Raw genomic sequence first — 24,620 nt, 5'->3', positions numbered from 1 at the left:
GGTCACATAGCACGCACTCTTGATTGTTATTTTGAAAGGACAACAGACTACACATTGTCTCATCCTCAATGTCTGTCAGTGGCCTTTCTAACCCAGCATGCAGGCAGATTCCTACATGCCCAAAATACTTCACCTGTCAGCTTGATTCATTTGATTTGTCAGAGAGCTGTTGGTAGAGTGCTAGGTAGAGCGCTAGTGGCTCTACCTAGGCACAGCGGTGCTTTGAGCTATAAGTGCAAGCGTCAGCATGCTAACATGCTCACAATTAAAATGTTAACATGCTGATTTAGCAGGTAATGTTTACCACAGTTGCCATTTTATTTTAGTGTGTTAGCATACTATCATTTGCTAAATAGCACTATAAGTGCAAAGTACAGCTGACGACGATGGGAATGTCATGATGGGAAGGCCATAAATCAAAATATTGGACAAAGGGAAATTTTGACCTGATGCTGACCAATTCATCCTGAGGAGAACAAACTTCATGACAGTCCATGACATGTCCATCCAGCAGTTGTCGAGACATTTCAGTTTAATCCAAAATATTTAAACAATAATAATAATAAACTTTATTTATATAACACCTTTCATACAATACTCGCAGCTCTATGGAAGCGTATGGGGACCATATGGGGACTATATTAAAACGATAATGTAACTTGGAAATGAAAAAGTAATTCCACAATAGCATTATAATTTCCAACATATGTATGTATTATTTGAGTAAAAATTAAAATGAAAATGCAATTTTCATTTTCATTTCCACATACTCATATAGGCGTTCTATGACTATATTAAAATGAAAATGGAAAAGCTGTTTGACATTTAATTTTCAACGTTGTACCCCGCTGTACAGTGGACAATATTCAAATGTTAATTCAAATTTGAAAATGCAAAATAAGCAATGTAACCTGATTTTCCATTTGTGCAAGCAATATTTAAGTCACAGTTAAAATGAAAATGCAATTTTCTAACAATTTGAAAATGAAAATGGCATTTGACATTTCATTTTCAAAGACTTAACCTACTGTACAGTGGACAATATTCAAATGCAATGAGCAAAACCAGTCTATTGCATTTACATTTAAAGTACATGTCACCACGCTCTTTTGGGGTCAAAATGTTCAGACGTATCATGATCATTCACAATACAGCATACCGACTGGGAATTCTCATTTTCTGACAGAAGTCAGCCAGAGACTCAATATACTCTAGACCCACCATCATCAGAAGTCTTTGATTGCTTGATTTTAATTTACATAAAATAAATATCAGTGCTTTTTTAGAGAAAGTGGTTTGATCTCCTTCTCATGCAATCATTTGACCATTTCACAGAAGACATATAAATATGGCTGCAGACAAGCCACTGAATAACCTTGACATTCAGCCTTTTCCACAAACCTTCAAACAGCATTGCCTCCGAGTCACGGTAAAGATTGGGTAGCTTTTGTCCTCTGGCGTGGAGTTTCCCCTGCTGTCACTGAGTGGGATGGAAAACTCAGAGTCATGCACTTTATACTCATATTAACTGTCAACAGCATTCTGTTACTATAATAACGGGATTGGATGATACACAGCATGCATGCCAAGGGAGCAGAGAGACGGCTGAATATCAACACAGGAAAGGCCTGTAAAACCTTTACAAGGATTAAAAATATAAAACATTTGACACCAAATTATTCTAATGTAAAACAAATACATGAGTGTTAACAGATGACCAGGAGACTTCTGTCAGATAATGTATTTGTGTCTTTTTGTATCCACAAATCAAAGGTTTCTGTCTAATTCAGAGTAAAGGTTTGTCTACAACTTTACACTCCAAGAGGAACTCGGCGCACTTTTCATTTCTAAAAACCCTCAATTTAGATTTTCCACTAAAGCTTTAATCCAATTCATATCCTCCAAATATAGGACCATAAAATGACAAATGTGAAGATTGCCCTTCCCTGACATTTATTTCATTGGGATCTCACTATTCAAATAAGTCAGTGATTAGCTTTAATAAGCCTTGCCTAATATGACTGTTTGATGATACATTTCAACTTACTTTCTGGGATCATTATGTCTTTCAAAAATTCTAGGTGTATATGCACACAACATTACTGAAAGTATTTGAGAGGGGTTAGGATACTCTGACTGGATGTATTTTAGAATGAGACTTTATTGACTTCTGACACTTTCTGATAGTTAAGGGAAAAGTCATTTGAAAATAATTTCTGCAGTCATTCTGTTTTTTCCTTGTGTGCAAAAATAACATTAATCTAAATTATAAGTGAAGCTTTGAAAACATCTCATGCCTTATAATTGACAAATGGGCAAAATGATTCACTCCGCCCACTTAAGCATTACAGACTGGTTGCGTACAGGTCACTGATGTCAAAATTACTTCACAGTTCCACTTGCCTCTCACTGCCATTTGTCAACTTTCAAACTGATCTTACCTTTTTGTCCATGACTTCCTAGGAGCTGTTAATGGTGTATGTATACTGAATGAGTCTCCACAACTGCAATTTAACCCTTCGACCTTGAAAGATGCACTGCTGGCTTCATCATTACAAATATATATATTTATATATATTACACACATATGCTTTGTGTACCTTTTAAAACTTACAGTAGAGATCTGGGAAAGCGGCAACATCACTACAACCAGGAAATTGTTGAATTTTTATATTTATTCTTTTATGTGTTTCTTAATTTTCCTTGGCCAAAAAAAGATGTTGACTTTAAAAGCACTGAGTCTACAAAATGTTTGTATCAGCCTTTAAAAAAATTGCACCATGTATAACTTAAAAAATTGTAAATTATATTTCAGGTCCACAACTCGCTTGTTTTAGAGGTGTTGTCGTGTTCCCATATCTCAGAAGATACTATGGTACAATGTTATCAGAACTGATAGAAAGTTGCCTACTATGAGCAATGGGATCCTACATGGACACAAAATAATATGCCAAAGTTAAAACAGTTTTACCTAAGGATGTTTTTTTTTTTTTCAAAAAATGTAACTGTGACTGTTGTTTATTTAGTCATGCATATTTCATGTTATCAAGAAAAACTTGAGATTTGAAACTTGAAAAAAGTTTTTAGGGTCTTTAAGGGGCGCATCAGGGCTTAAAGAGGGTTCAACAAATAGACTGTACGCTCAAATTATTTTTCTCCTCTTGGTTTCCCCAGGTATGGTTCAAGAATCGGCGTGCCAAGTGGAGAAAACGGGAGAGGAACCAGCAGGCAGAGTTATGCAAAAATGGCTTTGGTGCCCAGTTCAATGGACTCATGCAGCCCTACGATGACATGTACACGGGTTACTCCTACAACAACTGGGCCACCAAGAGCCTAGCAAGCAGCCCTCTCTCCGCCAAGAGCTTCCCATTCTTTAACTCAATGAATGTTAGCCCCCTGTCATCCCAGCCCATGTTCCCCCCCGCCAGCTCCATCCCCTCCATGAACATGGCCTCTAGCATGGTGCCCTCAGCGGTGGCCGGGGTTCCCACTACGGGGCTTAACAACCTGGGCAACCTCAATAACCTCAACAGCCCCACGGCGCTCAACTCAGTAGCGGTGACTGCGGCCACATGCCCCTATGCCACCACAGCCAGTCCTTACATGTACAGAGACACCTGCAACTCCAGCCTGGCCAGCCTGCGGCTCAAGGCCAAGCAGCACACCAACTTTGCTTATCCAGCAGTGCAGAACCCCGTGTCCAACCTGAGCCCCTGCCAATATGCTGTGGACCGGCCGGTATGAAGAAGAAACTCTGACGATGACCCCAGACCCAACCAACCAGCTGTAAGTCTACTATTACCCCACTTCACATCTCTTCAGTTCCATCTCTAAACTGCCAGATGTGCTGCAGACTGGCAGATTGTGTTTTGATGGTACACAATGAGAATATTCTTCAAAACTGACACAACACAACAAATAGAAATGCCTGGATGGACCACTTCAAAGGAATTCTCTCCAGTTTGTGAGACTTTGTCACTGAACTGACCAACAGCTTCAAAGGATTTCTAAAGATTATTATCCATTATAATTTTTTTCTTCTTCTGAACTGCATGATTAGAGTAAATGTAGAAACCAAGGGTAAATAAAACATGTATGCTTCAACTGGACTAGTGGTCAACATCTTGGCCCAAAAACATCAAATGCAAACTTTGCTACTATCACAGGAAAATGGGACCTGTGGTTGCAATGCGGGAGAAATGGAGGATGTATATAATGGACTTTTTTCTGTTTTGTATGTGACAAGAAAATATATGAAAACGTACTTTAAAGATGAGAAAAGCATGCTCTTCAAAAGCAAAGGCCCTAAGTTGATGTACTATGAGCACATCCGTTAGGAACTTTAAACTTTGTTGTGAATTCCTCTCCTCTTGGAAGGTCATAGGTCAAAGGTCAGCTTGGACGGGAAAGAGGAGGACAGTCCTGGAAAGTGAACACAACCTCAAGCAGTTAAACACAAAACACATATACCAGAATATCAGCAAGATTTTTCAAGTAAAACTCTAAAAAGCCATTGAGTATATAGATTTGTGTGGTGTTATACAAAGGGAGTCAATGACTGTCAAAAATGTATGTAAGAGTGCAGTTGTCATAACAAAAAAAAACCAAGCCTTTTTTCCTGGTGTAGCCTGCTTTGTCTCATTAAAGAACCAATTAAATGATCAATTTTTATGAACTACAAATGGACTTTGACATTGAGCGCAGCAGTACATGTCCTTCCATATCTCTAATCTATAGCCTATGGCATTAGTTGTGTGACACAGGCCAAAACACTATGTTCTCACAACAATGAGCGCGACGCCATGGAAACCCTGACTCAATTCCATAGCAACACTTACGCAATGATGAAAGAGAGTAGTAGGTTGGAGGGAGAGAGGTGGGGAGATATAGATGTTCCTGATGGCTGCTCACTGATATGTTTGACCTACACTCCAAGTGGAAACCGCAGGCTATCCAGTAACACAGCAGGAATTCAGAGGCTGAGGCTGAAGCAGCGCCAGGATTACATAAGGGCTTCAAGGAGCGAGGTGTCCCAGAGGAGCCACAAACGAGGGGTTAGCAGCCCATCAATCCCCATCAGCCCCTGCAACTGTTTATTGCTCTGACATTTGCACTGCTGTTTTTTCTTTACGATGATTTCTAGGTAAATTCTACAAAGTCACATTTTAAATCACATAGCTTCACTTAAATATCTTGTCATGAGGGTGGAAATGTCTCAACATTTAGACCATCCAACATTGAAATTCTGCCACTAATACTACCACACAAATTCTACTGCAGTTACTACTGCTTATACTAGTATAACTACCATTCATAAAATATATTTTAAACAATTGTTATTAAGGGGTTCTTATAGTAAACAAGTGACACATATTAAAAAATCGTACACGTCGTTGTTTTATAGAGGACATGGAGAGAGAGGAGAAAACAAAACACTAACATCTTCAAAAGTAAGTTTCAAAAGTACAATTTTATTTTGGCATATTAAAATACAAAATAGAAAACAAACAATAGATTGGCTGTTAATGTTAATTTTTGACCTGACAATTAGCAGTTTGACAAAATAATCTAATAACTCAAGGTCCACTTACTAGCTCCAAAGTAAATTGTTGGAATAACATTTAAAAAGCCTGTGATTTGGAGCTTCCATTTACAGAATCTGACCGTAAAACTATAGAAATTGAAGTTCCAACTACATTATCTACATGGATTATAACGTAGTAATCTTAACTCAAGGTCCATTTACTAGCTTTTTTTCCCAGTGCTTTCAACCACATTTCACAGTCTTTATCAGTGAATGGAGTTTGCTCTGCAAAACTAAGTAAGAGGATCTTGAGTTCAGATTGTTTTGTCAAAACAATAGGTTAGATAGTGAAAAGGTGCCGTACAAAAACAATAAAAATAAGATGATATATCATTTTCATAAACAAATGTGGAAATTAAATAGTTCAAAAGACAAAACATTATGCATTAAAATGAAAAAATATCTGTCTTAACAACCTTATCTCTGTTTTTCCTACAATTAGTTCATAATTACATAGTTCTCTCCAGGAGACTTGCTAAGAAATTAATGTTAAATTACAGACCCATTAAATAAAGAGTTACTGTTTTATTTCCCAACTTGAAAGTCTAAATGTTGTATCAAAGCCCTCTCCATCTTGCTTCTGGTTGAGAAATACAAAATACTACAGGAAGAATGCTGGGTCTAAAAATACTTAAATCAGCCTAAAAAAGTTCATATATGTAAACTGCCTCAAGGTTGCTAAAACCAACACATTTTCAGAAAAAGTAGAGGAAATGATTTCAGTGTCATCAGTGGCAGCTATGGCCCTGTTGACATGCTAACCCAGAAGGACTGAATCTTAGAGCAGAGCAATGAATCAGCGTGGCCTGTCAGACACTTATAACAAATCTGTTGCTAATAATACAGTATATATAATCCAAATTCTAAGCAGGTTGTCTGTAGTCTGTAGTGTTTGTTCAAACCACAAAAGTTTCAAAATAAAGTTAAATATAAATAAAGTCAGTGTGTATGGTAAAAAAAACTTGAATCTTGAGTGGCAGTATTCACAGACAAAGTTTAAATAAACTGCAAATGGTGGTGAAACAGCTCATAAAAGATAAAAAAAATCTATTTTTGACATTGGGACTTTGATTGTGTCTCCAGTTTTGCTGATTCTCATGTTTTTAAATCAGTTGAAGGATAACATGCTCCTCCTCTTATTTAAACCCTTACACCCATACATCATTTAAAAAAAATATTAGTATTAGTATAGTAATATTAATAGTTTAAAATGCATGTCATTCAGTTAAAACAATGTTTTTTTAATGCAAAGTTTGCAGCTTGAGGATACAAGGTTTTCATTTGACTAACAATAATGATACATGCTTGTGTGGAGTCTGATCAAAATGTCTCATTATAATCAATGAATGTTAAGAGCATCCAAGAACATCAGTGTGGGAATGATTGTATATATGTACATGTATGTCAAATCCAAGATAGATGTTATTGACCAGAAATCTGAATAATCAAAAAGGCCAAGCCAACAAATTGATATATCCATCTTTATCAATATCCAAGAAATTCTAGTTCAAAGGTTTTCAGGCTTTAGATTAAAGATGAGCCATAAGGGAGGACCCTTATGACTCTTCCATTGTTATCCCATATTAGGATATTTTTCTCAAAAAATCTCAAAACCAAGTAAGCTGTGAGTTGTGATGGCAGCTAATAAGCTACTAGGTAATGTTTTTCGAGTTTACTTTTAGAAGCGTTGTTTGCTAGTTTGCTTACTAATCTTAAGGTCATGTTGCCAGCCCATAATTAAAGCTTGCTAGCTAGCTAAGATAGCGGCAGACAAGCTAATTTAGCATGTTCTACACAGCAGCTGTCCAAAGACCATATGAGCAGCATATGATTTGCTGACAGCTTGGTACATTTGAATTTACATATAGCCTATAAATTCATATAGCCTATAAATTCGTACGACAGCGTTAAATAATAGAGGATTTCAACATAAACATGAGGCATTTTGGTGCAACCTGAGATTAGGCTACCAATCTTGCTAACATGTTATCTTCATGCAGAAAGTACCAGTCTTTGAGGAAGAGAGAGAGAGGCAGAGGCAGAAAAACAGGTAAGAGTTCATATACCATAGTCAGGATTCCCATGGTCATGGAAATAGCTTAACATTTTAAAACCCCAGCCTGGGGATGGTATGGAAAAAGACATACAGTACATGTCCATAGTGGATCAACTTAGAATAAATAAGTGATTTTCATTTGCAATTGTGTTTTTGCAAACATAAAAACATAAAATGAAACCCCCTATTTTGGTGAAATCTCAGATTAGAAAACATTTTTAGGCTATTACAGAAGGTTTGTGAGGCATGTCTACAACTATGGAATGCATATATTCATTTTAGTCTGACCATAACGATAGTCACATAACTGTAGTTGTTGTTGAGTAATTCATAATTCCTTCCTTCAGGATACCACAGGAGGCAGGGAGAGTGCGGTTGAAGTGAGTGAAGCAATTAACATAATTCTCTCTCTCTCTCATTTGATTTGTACAGCTACTCAGGGATAAAATGACCATATGAATAATGGCAGTTTAAATCTTGCTAAAATGTGAACTTAATGTAGGAAGTACCAGTCATTGAAGGAGAGAGAGGGAGAGAGGCAAAGGCAGAAAAAACGATAAGAGTTTGTATACTGTAGTTAGGACTCCCATGAAATTACTGGAAACAGCTTGACATTTTAAAAAGTGTTTTCCAGGCATGGGGATTATATAAATGGAAAAAGGCATACATGTCCACAGTGGATCAACTCAGAACAAAAAAGTAATATTCATTTTCAATTTCTGCAAACATAGAATCAATCCCACCACAGTCCAGCATCACCAGAGATTGGTGCATAAAAATTAACCAGAATGCAGAAAGTGTTTGATGCTCAAAATTTCCTGGAAGAGGACCCCTAGACCCCCGCTTAATATGCCCCCCCCCCCACGATGTTGAAAGAAAGCCTACGCCCTTGCAGACACAAACCTGTTTTGTGGAGTGAGGTGAAGCGATCATAGCATGTGCTCTTCATCGCCATACCACATTAAAGAATCAATATTCCACCGGAGGGGAGATGTGTGCTGGTCCCTGATGTTTACTCACAGTGCAAAACTACAGCAAGCGATGAGAGAGCACAGATCGTGGTCTGGAAAATATACAGAAGCAGAGGAAGTTCTAACAATTACCTCAGAGAAAACTGGTCACCAGGTCTGTTGAAATTGTTTTAATTTGACCTAATATTTCAGGAATTAGTGCTATTATTTTTTCTTCTTCTTCTTCTTTTATTTACAAAAAATGTATGCAAACACCTCGCAGATATGCATTAAATATTGGATGATATGGAATATTTAGTACATGTGAACTTTAGATTATTAAATCATGTTATTGAAAAATAATGATACATGCAAAACATAAATGAGTACAAAAATGCATTTGTGCATTTGTGCGCAGTATTATTTGTCTGTAGCCAAAGTGAAAAATATGTGCAAACAGAACAACCTTTCACTGTGCAGCGAAGAGAGAGGTTTTATACCATTATAACAAGGGTAGACTAAATGACTGAGCTAATCAAGAGGAGTGACAACAAAAGGTGAACTCAGGAAATCCCAGACAGGCTATTTAACAATACAGTCTGATTAAATCTGCTGGTGGCCCATTTGGCTAATCCCTTCAGCACTTATGACAATGTAATATCTTTGTCTGCATTGGGGGGTGTCTGGTAAATTTAATTCACATGTAAGTTCAAGAAAGCTTCGCAAAGGCTATCTTCCTGGAATAACAGTTCAAAGAGTTTACACACAGTGATCTGTATGAAAATAGATATAGCCATCTGTGTCAAGACCCCAGTGAATGAAAACAAGCAAATGTAAAATCCAGAATAGAATTTAAAATCTTTCTTCTCACCTACAAAGCTCTGTGAATGGTCAGGCACCATTGTATCTTAAAGAGCTCATAATACCTTACTACCCCATTAGAACACTGCGCTCCCAGAACGCAGGGTTACTTGTGGTACCAGGAGTCTCCAAAAGTAGAATGAGGGCCAGAGCCTTCAGTTATGAAGCTCCTCTCCTGTGGAATCAGGTCCCAGTTTGGGTTCGGGAGGCAGACACCATCTCCACATTTAAGAATAGGCTTAAGACTTTCCTCTTTGATAAAGCTTATAGTTAGGGCTGGCTTGGGTGACGGGGGCATTTACCAAGCAACAACATTTCACATTCAAAGCCAGGGCACTGCATTTACATTATATCTGCTTAACTGAGCCATCAGAATGGTCTGGATGTTTCTCTTGTAGATCATTTTGCTCCAGATGCAAATTTTGCAGATTTCAAAATCTGTGCACGACTCCAAAAAACAAAACAAAATGAGAATAAAATGCAATTTTTATTTCTCGCTTAGAACTTGATACAGACAACATCATGTCAGCATGGAGGCCAAAACTCATAAGTGACATGTTTCTGTCCAAGTGGTCTATAACCTGTCCTGGGAACCAAGATCACTTTTTGCAGTCAAAAGCAGATAAAGGCAGTTAATATTTACATGTTTCAAGCCTCTGATAGACACTTCCACTGACAGGGAAGGAGATTTAAGATGATGTTTGAAACACAATATGCAGAGTTTCAAAAATATTTTATTGTACAAACAATCAAACAATCCTGCAACAAACATTTTTTCATGTCTTACCCAGGGACATCAAATCTGCATAACACATAAACGTGATGGCCCATATTTTATAAATAAGCTAAAAAAATCATGATGCGGTGACAAATCAGCTTTGACCAGCCATTTGTAAACACATACAGTTTTACAATAATCAGATTGATATTGAAGTGATTTAACTCAAAAACTGACTATGCAGGATTGTCCTTGTTAAATCTAATATGAAAATGCTCATGTGTGTATTATTAAAAACCGTTTTAATAATAACCGTGTTTCCAATCCACAAGGGGTCAGTTCAGTAGCTCATTTCTGCTGAACTGTGCCCATAAATCTACTAGTTGCATAAAGTGTTTGGTTATAATTTGAGGAAGTACAGTCTATTTCCATTTTATTATTCCTCATTGATATGGTAAATTATTGTTTCAGAGGAGGTGGACTAAATGAAAGCAAAGAAATGTGATAAATACAGTTAGGACTCAAGCTGAAAACTCCTTCATGGTAATTGAAAATACAGAGTGAGGGAGTAATTCAGAAAACTCTTCTTACTGTTTGTTCTGGTAGGGGATTAGTAAAAATTAAGGCTGGCTGATACACGATTTTAAAAGTTATTAACTAAACAAACTTTTGGTGATACTTTTTATGAGCTGTTTGCTCAGCCTGTTTAAAGTGAGATAAATCTCATGAGTTAATTGCGAGCACTGATTTAGGAAAAAGTTTCCTAGAGGTGAAGATAAGATGAACAAATTCATCTTTTTGCCACATGACTATGGGTATTTATTGCAGGTGTTTTCATGTAGCTGTGGTCAAAAAGTAGTACCAATACATTAATATAAAAATCCTCCATTTCAAGTGAAAGTCCTGCATTCAGAATCCTTCTTCAGTAAAAGTATAGAAATATTATCAGCAAAATGTAATTAAAGTATCAAAAGTAAATATACTCATACTCATATTAGTAGACTATAATACCAATGCCTCAATGCGTCAGTAGCATTTTGCTGTTGCACCTCGTCGAGGTCTAGTTTTAACTGCTTTCTATACAGGTAGGAAGTTTAGTCTAATGCTTCCCAACCTAGGGGCCCCTCTAAAGGCTCATAAGATAAATCTGAGGGGTTGCAAGATGATTAATGGGCATAGCAAAGAAGAAAAAAAAAGTTCTGATACACAAATCTGTTTTAATTTTTTGGACTTTTCTGCTTTTTGTAAGAGGTCAGAAGCCAAAAGGTTGGGAAACACTGGTTTTATCTATAACAATGCATTGTATTTTGAGTTTATCATATATTTTTAATGTAAAATCTGCAAGGTAACCAGTTACTATAGCTATCAGATTAATGTAATGCAGTAAAATGTAGTGAAATGGGGTGGAGTAGAAGTATAAAGTACCGTAAGATGGAAACACTCACAAAATTGTACTCAAATACAGTACTTGAGTAAATGTACTTAGTTACTTTCCACCACTGCTTTTGGTACATTTCCCTGCGAATTTGCATTGTCAGTCAATAGAAACAGTGATGCACTGTGTTTGGAATTGAGATCAGTATTCTAGTGATGTGTCCTGCACAATAAATATTGCTGGAGAGCAATCAGAAACATGTCCCTTTTTTTGGGCCATTGCTGTGCAACTTTGGTTGATGGAAGCCTAATGTAACCGTACCTTAGGAAAACTAGGTAACTAGGTGACTTCAAAGTCACAGTGACATTTGTAATATGTAAATTACTAAAAATTCAGCTTTGTAACATAACCTTACTTAACAGTATGTTGTGTGGGTCAATTCATTTGTCTAGACAGGGATACTAATATTGTTGTTTCTTTAATATTTCTGATTTAGCCTTTACCAAATACCATTTCCCACAAGCCCAAGACCTTTGTGAATTAAATGTCACCAGCTTAAAAGGCTGAGGCCAGTTGAATTTATTATTTTATTTTGTATTTTATTATTTTTTTATTATATTATTACAAATTTATTAATATTAACACTACAATTACTATTCTACTATTTAAAAAAAATAATCTACATGGTCTTTGCATTGTGCGCCCCCCCCCCCCCCCTCTCTCTCTCTCTCTCTCTCTCTCTCTCTCTCTCTCTCGCTCTCTCTCTCTCTCTCTCGCTCTCAAAACCTAACAAGGCAGTGGCGGATGCCCGCCCATCATTGAGTCTGGTTCTGTCCAAGGTTTTTGCCCTCTTAAAGGAAGTTTTTCCTTGCCACTGTCGCCAAATGCTTGCTCATGGTGGGATTTGTTGGGTCTCTTTTTTATATTATAAAGAGTACGGTCTAGACCTGCTCTATAGGAAAAGTGCAATGAGATAACTTCTGTTATGAATTGGCACTATATAAATAAAATTGAATTGAACTGAATTGAATGGCCATGGCTAGTTCAGAGATAGCTGCAACGACAGCAGGACAGGGAGGGCTGAACAGCAGAGATTACAGCTGAAATGTTGGAATGATAACATTAGAAGAGAACATAGATGGATATCACTGATAAGGGAGAAACCCTTATAAATACTTCTCCAAGCTGAATGACAAAATGCGTCTCTTGTTATTGTCTTCCAGTAGGACCAATACAATAAATGATCTGACACTCCTATCACAACATAGTTTGTCTTTAGTTTGCCTTCTAAAATTCTTACAAGGCACTGTTACAAAAAGATTTATATTAGTGTTTTCTGATCTGCCATCACTATGGTTCAGGTTTGGTAAGGTTTGGGCACAAAAACTACTTGGTTAAGGTTAGGAAAAGATCTTAGTTAGGGATTAAAATGCTACTTGGTTAAATTGACAAAATCTTAACTCAAGGGCCACTTACCTGTTCATGGTATGACTTCCTTGTCAGGGTTGAAAGAACTACTTGATTAATATTAGAGAATGACCACAGTCATTGAAAACGTTGAGTGTTGGCAGGAAACAAGAAACAAACAGTGGTCTCCTGTGGCAAAGTCACACACTCTGTTGACCCATCCATCCACCCCAAACTCAACCCAACATTGTTCTGTGGTTTTATAACAGCATCAAACTACTTTTGCTCCTGACAGACAACAGTCATAAATCACATGACAACTAGAGGTCTTTGTCAGTTAAACAAAAACATAGGTATTATTTAGGCATTTGAACGAAAGGCTGATGTTGTTTTTCTTGGGAGGACAATCTCGAAACCAACCGTTATAATGACGGATAATATGCGCTGGTAAAACTTTTTTTTCGATGCTATGAAATTGATCAGTTTAACTTTAAGGCCATAAAGGGTTAAAATTCTAATAGCAAGTACTGTAGCGGACTGATAAAGAAAAAACCTCAATGACAGATTACACACAGAAGCTAGTGGTACAGTGCTTCTCTATATTGGCCTGTATCAGCAAACCAGTATAGCAGCCTAACTGTAATTTACACAATGCCCTCACAGCAGGTGTGAGCAGCTACACAATAAACTCTCCCCTGCAGCTGATAGCTAGTGGTGGCACACCTGTTGGGATGTAAGGAGCAAACCTTGTTTGGGGTTTGATCCAGAACAAAGCTTTCTTTTTTATCAGCAACAGAACAGAAGATATGCGATCAACAAAAAAATATTATATAGACTTCAGAGCCTTTGAGCAGCACTAAAGCTATGGTCTGTAAATATTTTTTTCCAAATGTCAGAAAATTTGTCCATGTTCATGTTCTCAAAGAGTGCAAGAAATCAGTGCTGCTACTACTACTACTACTAATACTACTACTACTACTACTACTACTACTACTTCTAATGCAACTACAACTCTTAAAATACATTTACATTACATTATATAAATAAGAATTCAACAGTCCCCCTGTGTCCCCATTTCACTACATAATCTTCAGACCTGACTGTGAATAATTTCCATAGGAACCACTTTTTTTAACCAAAAAAATAGTCCCATTTTAACTGTTGTCTGGGAGATATGTAGATTACTTTGAGAAACCGGGACACTCTTTTGTGAAAGAGACATTTTTGTTGATTTTTTTTAAAGCAATAGTTCAACATTTCGTTTCCATTCCAGTGGTTGCCAGTTGGCTGCACAACCTGCATATTCCATGGTCAAGTGGAGTAAGACTCAGACAGACTCAGTAATGTCAAGTGATGAATTCCGTGATAGAGAAATTAATTAATTTCGCAACATACATTAGCTATAGATTTATGTAACGTTATCTATGGTAATCTTAGGATATGCTAGCTAGCTTTAGGTAACGTTTAGTTTGTCATCTAAGTGTCCACTCAGTGTCCAATGTAACATTTTTTTCCCACTGGCCCACTTCAGATCAGAGTTTTTAATAATTATAGGGGCCGTATATTGCAACACTTATCGTAAAATCTCATTTCAAACATCCTTACACTATAAGACATTATGTAGATATTTACATTTTAATCCAATCAAAGAGTACAGTACAGTACATTGTAGGGATGCCATTAAAACCCACAGCGCTCAACATTAGAAAGACAACTACAGTAAAAATTTATGTTAGCTAGCACGTAGTGTTACCTAACATTAGTTAAAGTGTTTTCTTGCTGAAAACAAATCTCATAGTGGATTATAAAAAACAGCTGAGCTTCACAAAGCAACAGTGGTTACAGGGAGAAAGGACGAGTCGATGGTCATGTCAGTATTTTCAGATTTTTATATTAACGTGAGTACCGTAGCTGTTGAGCTCAACGCAGCTGGCTATATGGCTAACTAGCCATAAGTACCTTAGCGAAGGTAACAGTGCTAATGACATGCAGCATTTTTCATATTGTTTAATTTTCCTGAGGGTGTTTGGAACACACACACACTCTCTCTCTCTCTCTTTTCAAATTCAATTAGGCTTTATTGACATGGGAAAGATGTTAAAGATGTTAACGTTGCCAAAGCATGTTAAAATAATGCACATAAAATAAAAACTTACATAAACAGAAGAATTGTGATATTAAAATAAATACAGATAAGTAAGATGGGATAATAATAATAATAATAAATTGTAGACTGTTTCTTTCTCTCTCACACTCACTATCAATCAATAACCACACTTTTTTATTGATCTTGTACATCATCTTCTTTTCTCTATCTTTTTCCTCTTCACCTTTACTTCTGCCCCTTCCTATGCTTTTTCTTCTTTCCGCTCACCTTCTCATCTTTCTCCTCTTCCACTTTTTCTCCCTCCTCCTCCTAGTGCCCTGAAGGCCTGGTTTAGCCTGTGGTCCTGCTCTTCCTCCAACTGTAATACATTAGGAGGATTAACATTCCTACAGTAAGCCGCTGCATCGCAGACCAAACCTACCAAGCTTTTCTGTCCTCTTCCCAAGCGCCTCCAGCTTGTGCTGTCTTGCATGTAATTTCCCGTTTGCCTTAGAACTCCCCCACTATCCTAATAATGAACGCCAACATGCATGCCACGCACACTGATTGAAGTACTATTTGTGATTCTGTACTGCAGGTATACAGGCACACACACTGTGCTGACAGCCTGGATTCTGACTAGTTTCTATTTTTACATGTGGGAAACCAAATCTTGAAAACAACCTTTTCTTTCTTATGAGTTAATTGTCTGATTTAGGCTCATTTTAATCTTTTTTATTTTATCATGTTGCCATAACAGTTATGAACATTTTAAACGTAAGGCTGGTGTTATTCTATATTTGTGTAACTGTCAGCCAGTCCCATGAAAAGACCCAAACCAACAGTGTGTTAGTCCATTTTTCAAAACTTTCTGACTTTGCTACCCTGTCTGCGGCTCCAGCCCCAAGCCCAGTGGTTCCCACTGAATATGTAAATCTTTAAAAAAGACCCCCAAAATATATTTTTTAATTGTTTTAAAAAAAGGCTCAGTAATTTCCTAAGACAGCTGGACACTGTAGTTTAAGGCAAATGTTACTCAAACAGAAGAGAAAAAAATGCATTTGTTGTTGACAATTTTCAGCAGTGGATTAATACACATTAGGCGTTTCCCAACCAACTTGTGCCCCAGGGGCTACATTTTCATTTGCCAGGGAGTGCATGGAAAGATTGGAGTAGCTCAGCTGATTTGAAGAAGTAGAAATTATGACTTGGTTTAAAACGTTGAAAAATAAACATACAAATAGGATTTCAAATTGGTGTGACACTGATCTTTAGTATATTTATTGTCACAATAACCAGCAAACTACCTGTTATGATAAGCTGACTGCAGGACATGCCTGCCACCAACCAAAGTCAGTGTAAAACCTGAAGAAAGGTGTAGCATGAAAATCTAGGCCCTTTGCATTAGAATCTAAGTTGGCCCCCTTCTCCTTTCAATACATCCATTCTGAAAATAACCAAATCAACAACCAAACAAATGCATCTGTAGTATTGGGTCCCTGTCCTGTTAGTTCCATTATTCCCTCCACTACGACGGTTCTGCACCTGAACACTACATGTGGGGATTGAGAGTGTGTGAAAACTAGTTAGTCAGAATGCAGATAAGTCGAAATGGATAGTTAAAAGTAATGGAAAATTTGTAGTAATGGTAATACAAATGCAAACCTAAGCGAACCTACTGTAAAAAAGAAAGAAAGAGACCAAACCTAAACATCATCAATTCCAGGATCACTATGTTTATATTGAATTATATATTGAAAGGTCAATATTGGGTTTTGCAAAACCCCAGATTACATTCACTGACTAATGTACCTGTGTATAGCAACTACTGCATGGTTAAGTTAAGTCCTACACTGGCACTGAACGTTGGTATTGGTCGTAAATTGTGGGGTACGGAATTGTCCAACATGAACGGATACTGGGCAGTATCTGACAGGACTGTGGGGACATATCAGACAAAAACGTTTGGGAACCACTGTTGTAGTGAGTATTTGTGGCAGCAGGAAGATGTGTGTGGGTTTGAGTCAAAATAAACTACAGTGTGTGTTCTTTATGAATGAACATGTCACCCAGTTCAACAGTGTGGCTCATTTGTGTGTTTTAATAGTTTTTGGACAACAGTTGAGCTCTATGGCACAGAGGAATAAGCCAAATCAGACTTGAATACACACACAATACTTGCTGGTTTGGATGAGTATGCACATGAGACTTGTTGACAATAAGAAAGCTATAGAACATTGCCAGCCTTATCCTTTAATGTTTGATTGCATGTATTTAAGTCTCATAATGTCATAAATCCTAGAACTAAAATGTGTTTGCACACATCATAGCAGATTCTGATTTATGTGAGTTTAAATCCAAACAGTATGAAAAAACAAACAAAGAGAACAGAAACTTTTCCCAAAGAAACACACACACACACACACACACACCCACACCCACACACACACACACACACACACACCTCTAATTGGCCGGTATTTATCCAGGAGCCCAGGAGAGCAGAGTGCACCCAGGGCTGTTTTCACATGGGATTAACCCAGGTCCAAATCCCAACACACTTCACAGAGAAAACCCCAACACTCTCACTGCCTCATCTGGCATAGATTGGCCCCTGCCGGTCTGTTTACCCAATCTGACCGTTCTGATTTAGCTCAGTATTTCTGAGCTGCTGGTCTTCTGGCAGGCGATGGGTTTAAATTTGCTACACACATTTTAAACATAAATGACATAACAGTACATCAAAATTAGTACAAATATCATGACAGCCTGTAGCAACCTGCATTTTACAGAGCATCACTGAGTTTTTGTCCTTCAAAAGACTCCTAAAATAGAGACTCCTAAAAGTTTCAAATCTATACTTGGAAGTTGAAAGACTGATTGGGAAGGTATTTTAAAATCCCTGAATGTTCCAAAAATCAGAAAACATTTTTTTTAAAAACTGCACTCAGGCAAAATATTCCCTATATTAGTGTCTCATGTCTTAGATACTTTTTTTGCTGCACTGCCTTTGTGCTCAGGGACCGTTTGAATGAATTTAGATTAGTTATGGAAGGGGTCATGGGGAAAATGCTGACTTGCTCCAAATTAAAAACTGAGACCAAAAACATTACAATATATTGCTAGAATAACATACAAAAAGTCTGTCATTTGGACCTTCCATTTACAGTATCTGATATTTCAACTATAGAAATCAAAGTTACAACTATATACATTGATTTTGACAAAATTATCTTGACTCAAGGTCTACTTACAAGTTTTTTCCCGGGGTTTCAACCGCATCTCATGATCAGCGGATGGAGTTTTCTCAGTTGGCATGGAGATTACTTATTGTCATCATGTTACCCAAGTATGAAATATACTGTATATGGACTACATACATTCCAACTGTACATGGATGATCCAAGTTCAGACATGGATTTTACAATGACTGGTTACTGGAAGGGGTCATATGTTGGCTGTCCAAGGTCAGAAACACATTTGGACCTTCCATTCACAGATCCTGTTGCTCCAAGAATGGAAATCAAAGTTCCAACTATAGCCAGTAAATTCCAAAATGTAGACATGGAACTTCTACATGAACAATCAAGGTTCTATACGTCCATGTATAGACATGCAATATGAAAGTGTTGTAGTGTCCATCAATGCCATACTCACAACAGTTAAATTTGTCGTCAATATGCAGTTGGGACCAGTTCAGGATTATCCTCTTCAGGGGAGATAGGAGTTGTGGGAACTGTAGTCTCCATGTTAGGAAAAGTACCACCCACAACAATATCATCAAGATATATACTGATAATTGCTTGCTAATAGAAATCATTTTGAACATGTTTTGAACACTTTACAGATATGTTTGCACATTTAGTGTAATTAGTGTGACATACTGAATGATTTTACAGGGTTTTTTTACAAGTACTAAGTCACATTTCTCTATACGAGTTTTTTCTGACTTTTTCAAAACTCTTCACACAGTTCTCTTTACCGACATGCAGCTCAGCACAACACTTCATCTCAATTTCAAAATGCACTAATGCAACCAAAACACTTCATACACATCTCAGGTACAACTCATGTACCTGAACACTGACAACATTTGTCTGCCAATAGTAACACTCATTATATACACTAATAACAGGTAGCATTAAAATTAGTGACAGTATTGTCTTTGTAAAAATATCTTTTATTTATTTCTGTAGCATAAACCATGATGCCATTACAACAAAAATTAGGTCACTTCTTTATAGCAAGAATTGTGCTACCTTACAATATGTCACAGAAATTAATCAGAAATGTTGCAATAGGCTTCTATAGGCTTCTTTTTGGTTGCCATTTTTGCATAGAGTAATTCTAAATGCAGAAAATGAAACAAAAGTAATTCCAGTAATGCAATACAAAACTATACATAGCAGCCCAGCTCCGGACCAGTGTGTGGCAGCCCGCCCTGCTGACACCTGGCCTGTCCGCTCTGCCTAGCCCAGAGACACTCCAGCAGCTAAGCCGGCTCCAGAGAAGAGAGCACGAAGGGAGCAGCAGGCAGGCCGGGCAGGAGGGACTGCGACAGCCAACGAGATCGGTGTGTTTATCGGGTAAACTTTGTAAACCAGAGCTACACATAGCCCAATACAACCTCTATGCTTGACTCATTTCCAGTAACTCAACACTCTGATAAACAAGGCTGGTCGGTTATGCTGGCTCTCTACACTTATCTCTTGCATTAAAATTAAAGAACACTTTCAGAATCAGAATCAGAAATACTTTATTGATCCCCGAGGGGAAACTTTTTTGTTATAGCTGCTCACTGTCACGTCAGCACGTCAGTGCACACAGGGATAGAAGTTCTAAGCAAATCAGAATATATTACACTATAATACAGTTAAGATAAATTAAGTACCAAGTGGAAACAAGTATAAAATTAAAATATGTGTAAAGTACAAAGTCGATTTACCGGTTGATGATAAGTATGTACAGTATAATAATACAATGTAATAATACAAGTAATAAGTAATAGTGCATGAACTGTCAAGTTACATGTAGCTTATTAAGATGATAATGAGACGATGGATATTGCACAGCAGTAATAGAAGTATGAATAAATATCAATAAATTGGGAATTTTAAACTGAAAAGAGTATATTGCACAGCATTATTAAACACAGAATATTGCATGTTTGTTGATGACTTAGGGTCATATAGACTAACACTTAGAGGGAGGAGTTAAAGAGTTTGATGGCCACAGGCAGGAATGACTTCCTGTGGCGCTCTGTGGTGCTTTTCGGGGGGATGAGTCTTCCGCTGAAGGGTAAGACAACGAGACGGAGCTACGGCAACAGGCAGCATGCACGTTGGTGCATGCGCACTAAAATACATTCAAAATGTACATGCATTTCAAAAAGTATTTGATGGGGAGGAGTGGTGGCATTTTATGCAACTGAATGCTTCAATTCAATTCAATTTTATTTATATAGCGCCATTTCATAACAGAAGTTATCTCATTGCACTTTTCCTATAGAGCAGGTCTAGACCGTACTACTTTATAATATTATTTACAGAGACCCAATATATCCCACCAATGCTTCCATTCACATGATGGGTATCGAATGAAGTATTCTATTGGTATTGGTATCACTTAAGGGTACTGGTTTTGGTACTGGTTTCGAAATGTTTTAAACAATACCCAGCCCTAGTCACAAGTTCTCATCCACATCACACCTTGGTGTCTTGCAATACACCAGGGAAAGGATCTTTTTGCATGCCTGATCCATCAGTGGCAATCTTCTGCAGATATGTCCAGACATCCAGCATTCATTGTGTCCAAGAGGGACATCTGATCATGTGACTGGTGGTGATAAACTTTCCACTTCCATGAGGAAAAGATTTCATCTATGGGGTTGAAGAATGGAGAGTAAGGTGGAAGGAAAAGTGACACCATCCTGGAATGGGCTGTAAACCATGCTGTGACTGGAAGAGAATCCCATACAATTAAAAAACGTTCCTGGATGCTGCCTCACTTGCCCCCTTTCCTCACCTGGCACAAGTCTTTCATAAAGGTCATCAAGGAATAAAAATAGGCTCTTAGTGTCCCAATTAGGAGTTCATGCATTTTTATTTATTTTTTTTAAATTTCATTTTAGTTGTTAGGTTTTGAATGTAAATGTAACAGTTTTGATAATAGTATGTAAACATGGAAATGGAGTGTTTTGGTGGTGGTTGCGTTTAAGTGAGAAAACAGTTCAGGAAATTTGAAAGATGTGGTCACTGAATGCTTTTTGCATAAAAGCAATGAAAAGTGATCTACAGTTTAGTCCACATTGAATTCTGCTGTGCTGACTGTGGGAAGAGTTTTGCAAAGTGAACTCGTATAGAGAAATGTGATTTAGCTATTGTAAAAAAACTAATACATGATGAATCAGTCATCTATCTTTAGTACTGACGCTGTTAAAAGCATATGTGATATTACATGGTGGTCATCATGACTCAAGACAAATAAAGTCTGCACTTTAAACAAGACATTGGTGGTAGGAATCTACTTAAACTGAGGTCTGAGAGAAAACAGGGGAGACACTGGTATATTTACTTGCTCTCTAATGCCATCTACTGGACATATATAAAATGTCCAAAAATGTAAGAAAAATAAATGACTCTTGTGTCAATATCTATAACATTACATTACATTTATTTAGCTGATGCTTTTATCCAAAGCAACTTACAGTAAGTGCATTCACATATGTGGATACAACCCAAAATTTGCAAGAATCACGCAAGTACATCAATTTCATCATCCATACAAGGTAACCACTTTACTTTAAGTCCCACTAATTTAGCATTTCTAAGCAGTATAAAAACATAATAGTTTATAACACAGTATAATGTATTTTATAACACACTATAATGTAGTTGTAAGTAGATGTAAGTGTTTATTAATGTATTTGTTAACAACTATAGCTCCGCCTGTGGGCACCCAGAAGTGTTGTATAAACAGATAATGAATGACAATATAGTAAAACACCAGTTGTAATAATCTTAAATACATCTTCATAGGAGAAGTTATAACTGTTGACAAATACTGTACATTAATAAGAACTTAAAAATGCACATCTGTTTACAGTTACATTATAGCTTGTTATAAACCATTTAATAAAAGTTTATACACTGCTTATAAATGCTAAATAGGGGGATTTAAAAATAAAGTGTTACCCAATACAGTAGTTTATTGGATCCCAGGGGGACAGTCAACCTTTCTCCTGCCGTGGACACAGAGAGCCAGACCCATCATCATTACAAACTCATGCTGTGTGGATAAACACTGATCAAGTACACTGTTTCTATTCAAAACTCAGCCAACATCTCAAGGTTTCTAAAGACACAAAATAAGTCATGCTGACATCATGAGTATTTCACTTAAGAGTGTTGCAGATATTTACAGTATACAATATTGTCATACTGTCAAGTTACTTTAGTGTAAAGGTAAGAAGAGTCCAACAGCTTATGAGCTGCAATGAAGAGGAGACCAATCAACTGGGGTAAATAAAATCTTGAATCTTAAAGTGTTGCACAAGGACACTTAAGCAGGACAAACATGGGAACCTCTTACACTGTACAGTTACTGTTCAGGAATATAGTTATAAATATCATTAATCACCATGAGATAAACAAGAATGCAATGATTTGTCTCCTTTACTTTAAAAGGACCATACCAGTGTTTTTGCATATTGTAGCATTTTTACTACAAAATTAAATTATTGTTGACTATGACCAAAGCATAATACAGTGTTATAGTGTGTTGAATATGTTTTCCCGCACAGTCCCTACCAGGCAGATAGTAGTTTTTATTTTTTCCATGATGCTATGAGAATAAACACTTGCTTGGGTAAACTGCCATGAACATAATATCTGCCTTTACGGTATTTTTGTCATAGTTTTGTAATCACTGTGCAGTAATTCAGTTGAAAATGAAGCTTGATTTGGAAAGTCAGTGTTTCCAGGCAGTGACAGTTTCAAATAAATATTTGTTACACTGAAATGTATAGAAACCAGTAGCTTCCTGGAAGGTATGGATAAACACAATGAAACTTTTGAGAACGCACATTATGTTTCTATGAAACTTTTTTTAATTAGCAAAATACGTCAGATAACTGTCCAAAAGCATCAATGTTTAATATCTTCTTAACATGTACAGCCTAATACTTTGTCTAATTAAAATAAAGAATAAAATGAACACATTTAGAATTTAAATCAGCCAATATATAAACAAAGAAACATAATCAAGGCTGAGAATCTGACCAAGCATTCAGTATCAGGTTCCAGTTCTTGCTACACTGATTGATCTATTAGTAATTAGAGGATCAGTTGTTGTCCAAACAGCTGTCTATAACTCCTGATTTTTTATATACCCTGTTGTAATCGGTTCTGTTGCTACACCCAGATCTCTACTTTTCTTTGTTTTAATTTCTGTTAACTTTTAATCAGAATCAGAAATACTTTATTGATCCCCGAAGGGAAACTCTTTGTTACAGCAGCTCGCCTTTACGTCAGTGCACACAGGAGAAAGTACTAGCAAAAAAAATACAATACAATACAATACACTATAAAAACAGGTTAGAAAATAAATTAAGTACCAGGTGGGTATAAGTATAAAATAAAATAAGTGTGAAGTACCAAGTGGGTTTACCGGTTGATGATGATAATACGGTATAATAATACAATGTAATAATATAAGTAATAAGCAGTGGTGCATGTACTGTCGAGTTAAGTGTAGCTTATTGAGACTATTAAGATATTGCACAGCAGTAATGGAGGTATGAATAATATCAATATCAATAAATAGGAAAAACTAAAATAGGAAAACTAAATATTGCACAGGAGTAATACACAGAATATTGCACAATTATTTCAAGTATGGCAGAGATTTAATGATCAATGTCCAGTTTAGTTTTTGGTTGTGGATGTCTTTTGAGTGGTGGGTGATGCATGGGTTGGGGAACGAGGGATTCTTCCTCATTTATTTTTTATGTTTTTTGAATTCTTGAAAGTTTTTGATACAGGTAGATCGATGGCACTATTAACACAATTCAGTCAGTACACAAACAGTATTTTCCATACCCAGATGTAGTTACTAAATAATGTGTATTTTGACTTACATTACTGAAAATATCATCTGAAAATATCAAAAGTGACAGGTGTCATTCCTTGTTTTACTTGTTTTCAGAGTTTATATTGTCCTCTATGTGGTAGATTATTCATACCGTTCTGTTAAGTTGGTGAGTAGTCAGCTACAGGTTCAGCCTGAGTGTGACTGTGTGCTCTGTATACCAAATCTGTGTTATACACCACTGTAGATTATTTCTGACAGCTGCTGATACAGAATAGACCTGTGATTATGAAATCCTGTTGACTGAAGATATCTAGCACATGGGAAAATGTGTGTGTCTCCAGATCAACACATCTGTTCAAATTCTGAACCGCAGATGAAGGCATCAAGTATGTAAGAAGCACACATGTAACTAATAAGTGACCTGTTTTTGACCTGAGTCTTACATGTTAATCTGTCTGTCACCTGTGTGTTTCCCACTCCTACGTGGGCAAAA

At 36.9% G+C, this 24,620-nt stretch overlaps 1 protein-coding gene across 3 annotated transcripts in view; it reads left to right on the top strand.

Annotated features, from left to right (window-relative positions):
* Positions 1-4,682, top strand: part of pitx3 (paired-like homeodomain 3) — a 30,115-nt gene extending 25,433 nt beyond the window's left edge. For all 3 annotated transcript variants that reach the window (XM_044214840.1, XM_044214839.1, XM_044214841.1), the window contains one exon: positions 3,175-4,682. In XM_044214840.1, coding sequence (XP_044070775.1) covers positions 3,175-3,744 — 570 coding nt within the window. In that variant the 3' untranslated portion in view covers positions 3,745-4,682. The remainder of the gene's footprint in view (positions 1-3,174) is intronic.
* The last annotated feature ends 19,938 nt before the right edge of the window (positions 4,683-24,620 follow it).

This window comes from Siniperca chuatsi, linkage group LG11 (assembly GCF_020085105.1).
Source record: "Siniperca chuatsi isolate FFG_IHB_CAS linkage group LG11, ASM2008510v1, whole genome shotgun sequence".
Classification (NCBI taxonomy): domain Eukaryota; kingdom Metazoa; phylum Chordata; class Actinopteri; order Centrarchiformes; family Sinipercidae; genus Siniperca; species Siniperca chuatsi.
This window is presented reverse-complemented; position numbering and strand designations above follow the sequence as displayed.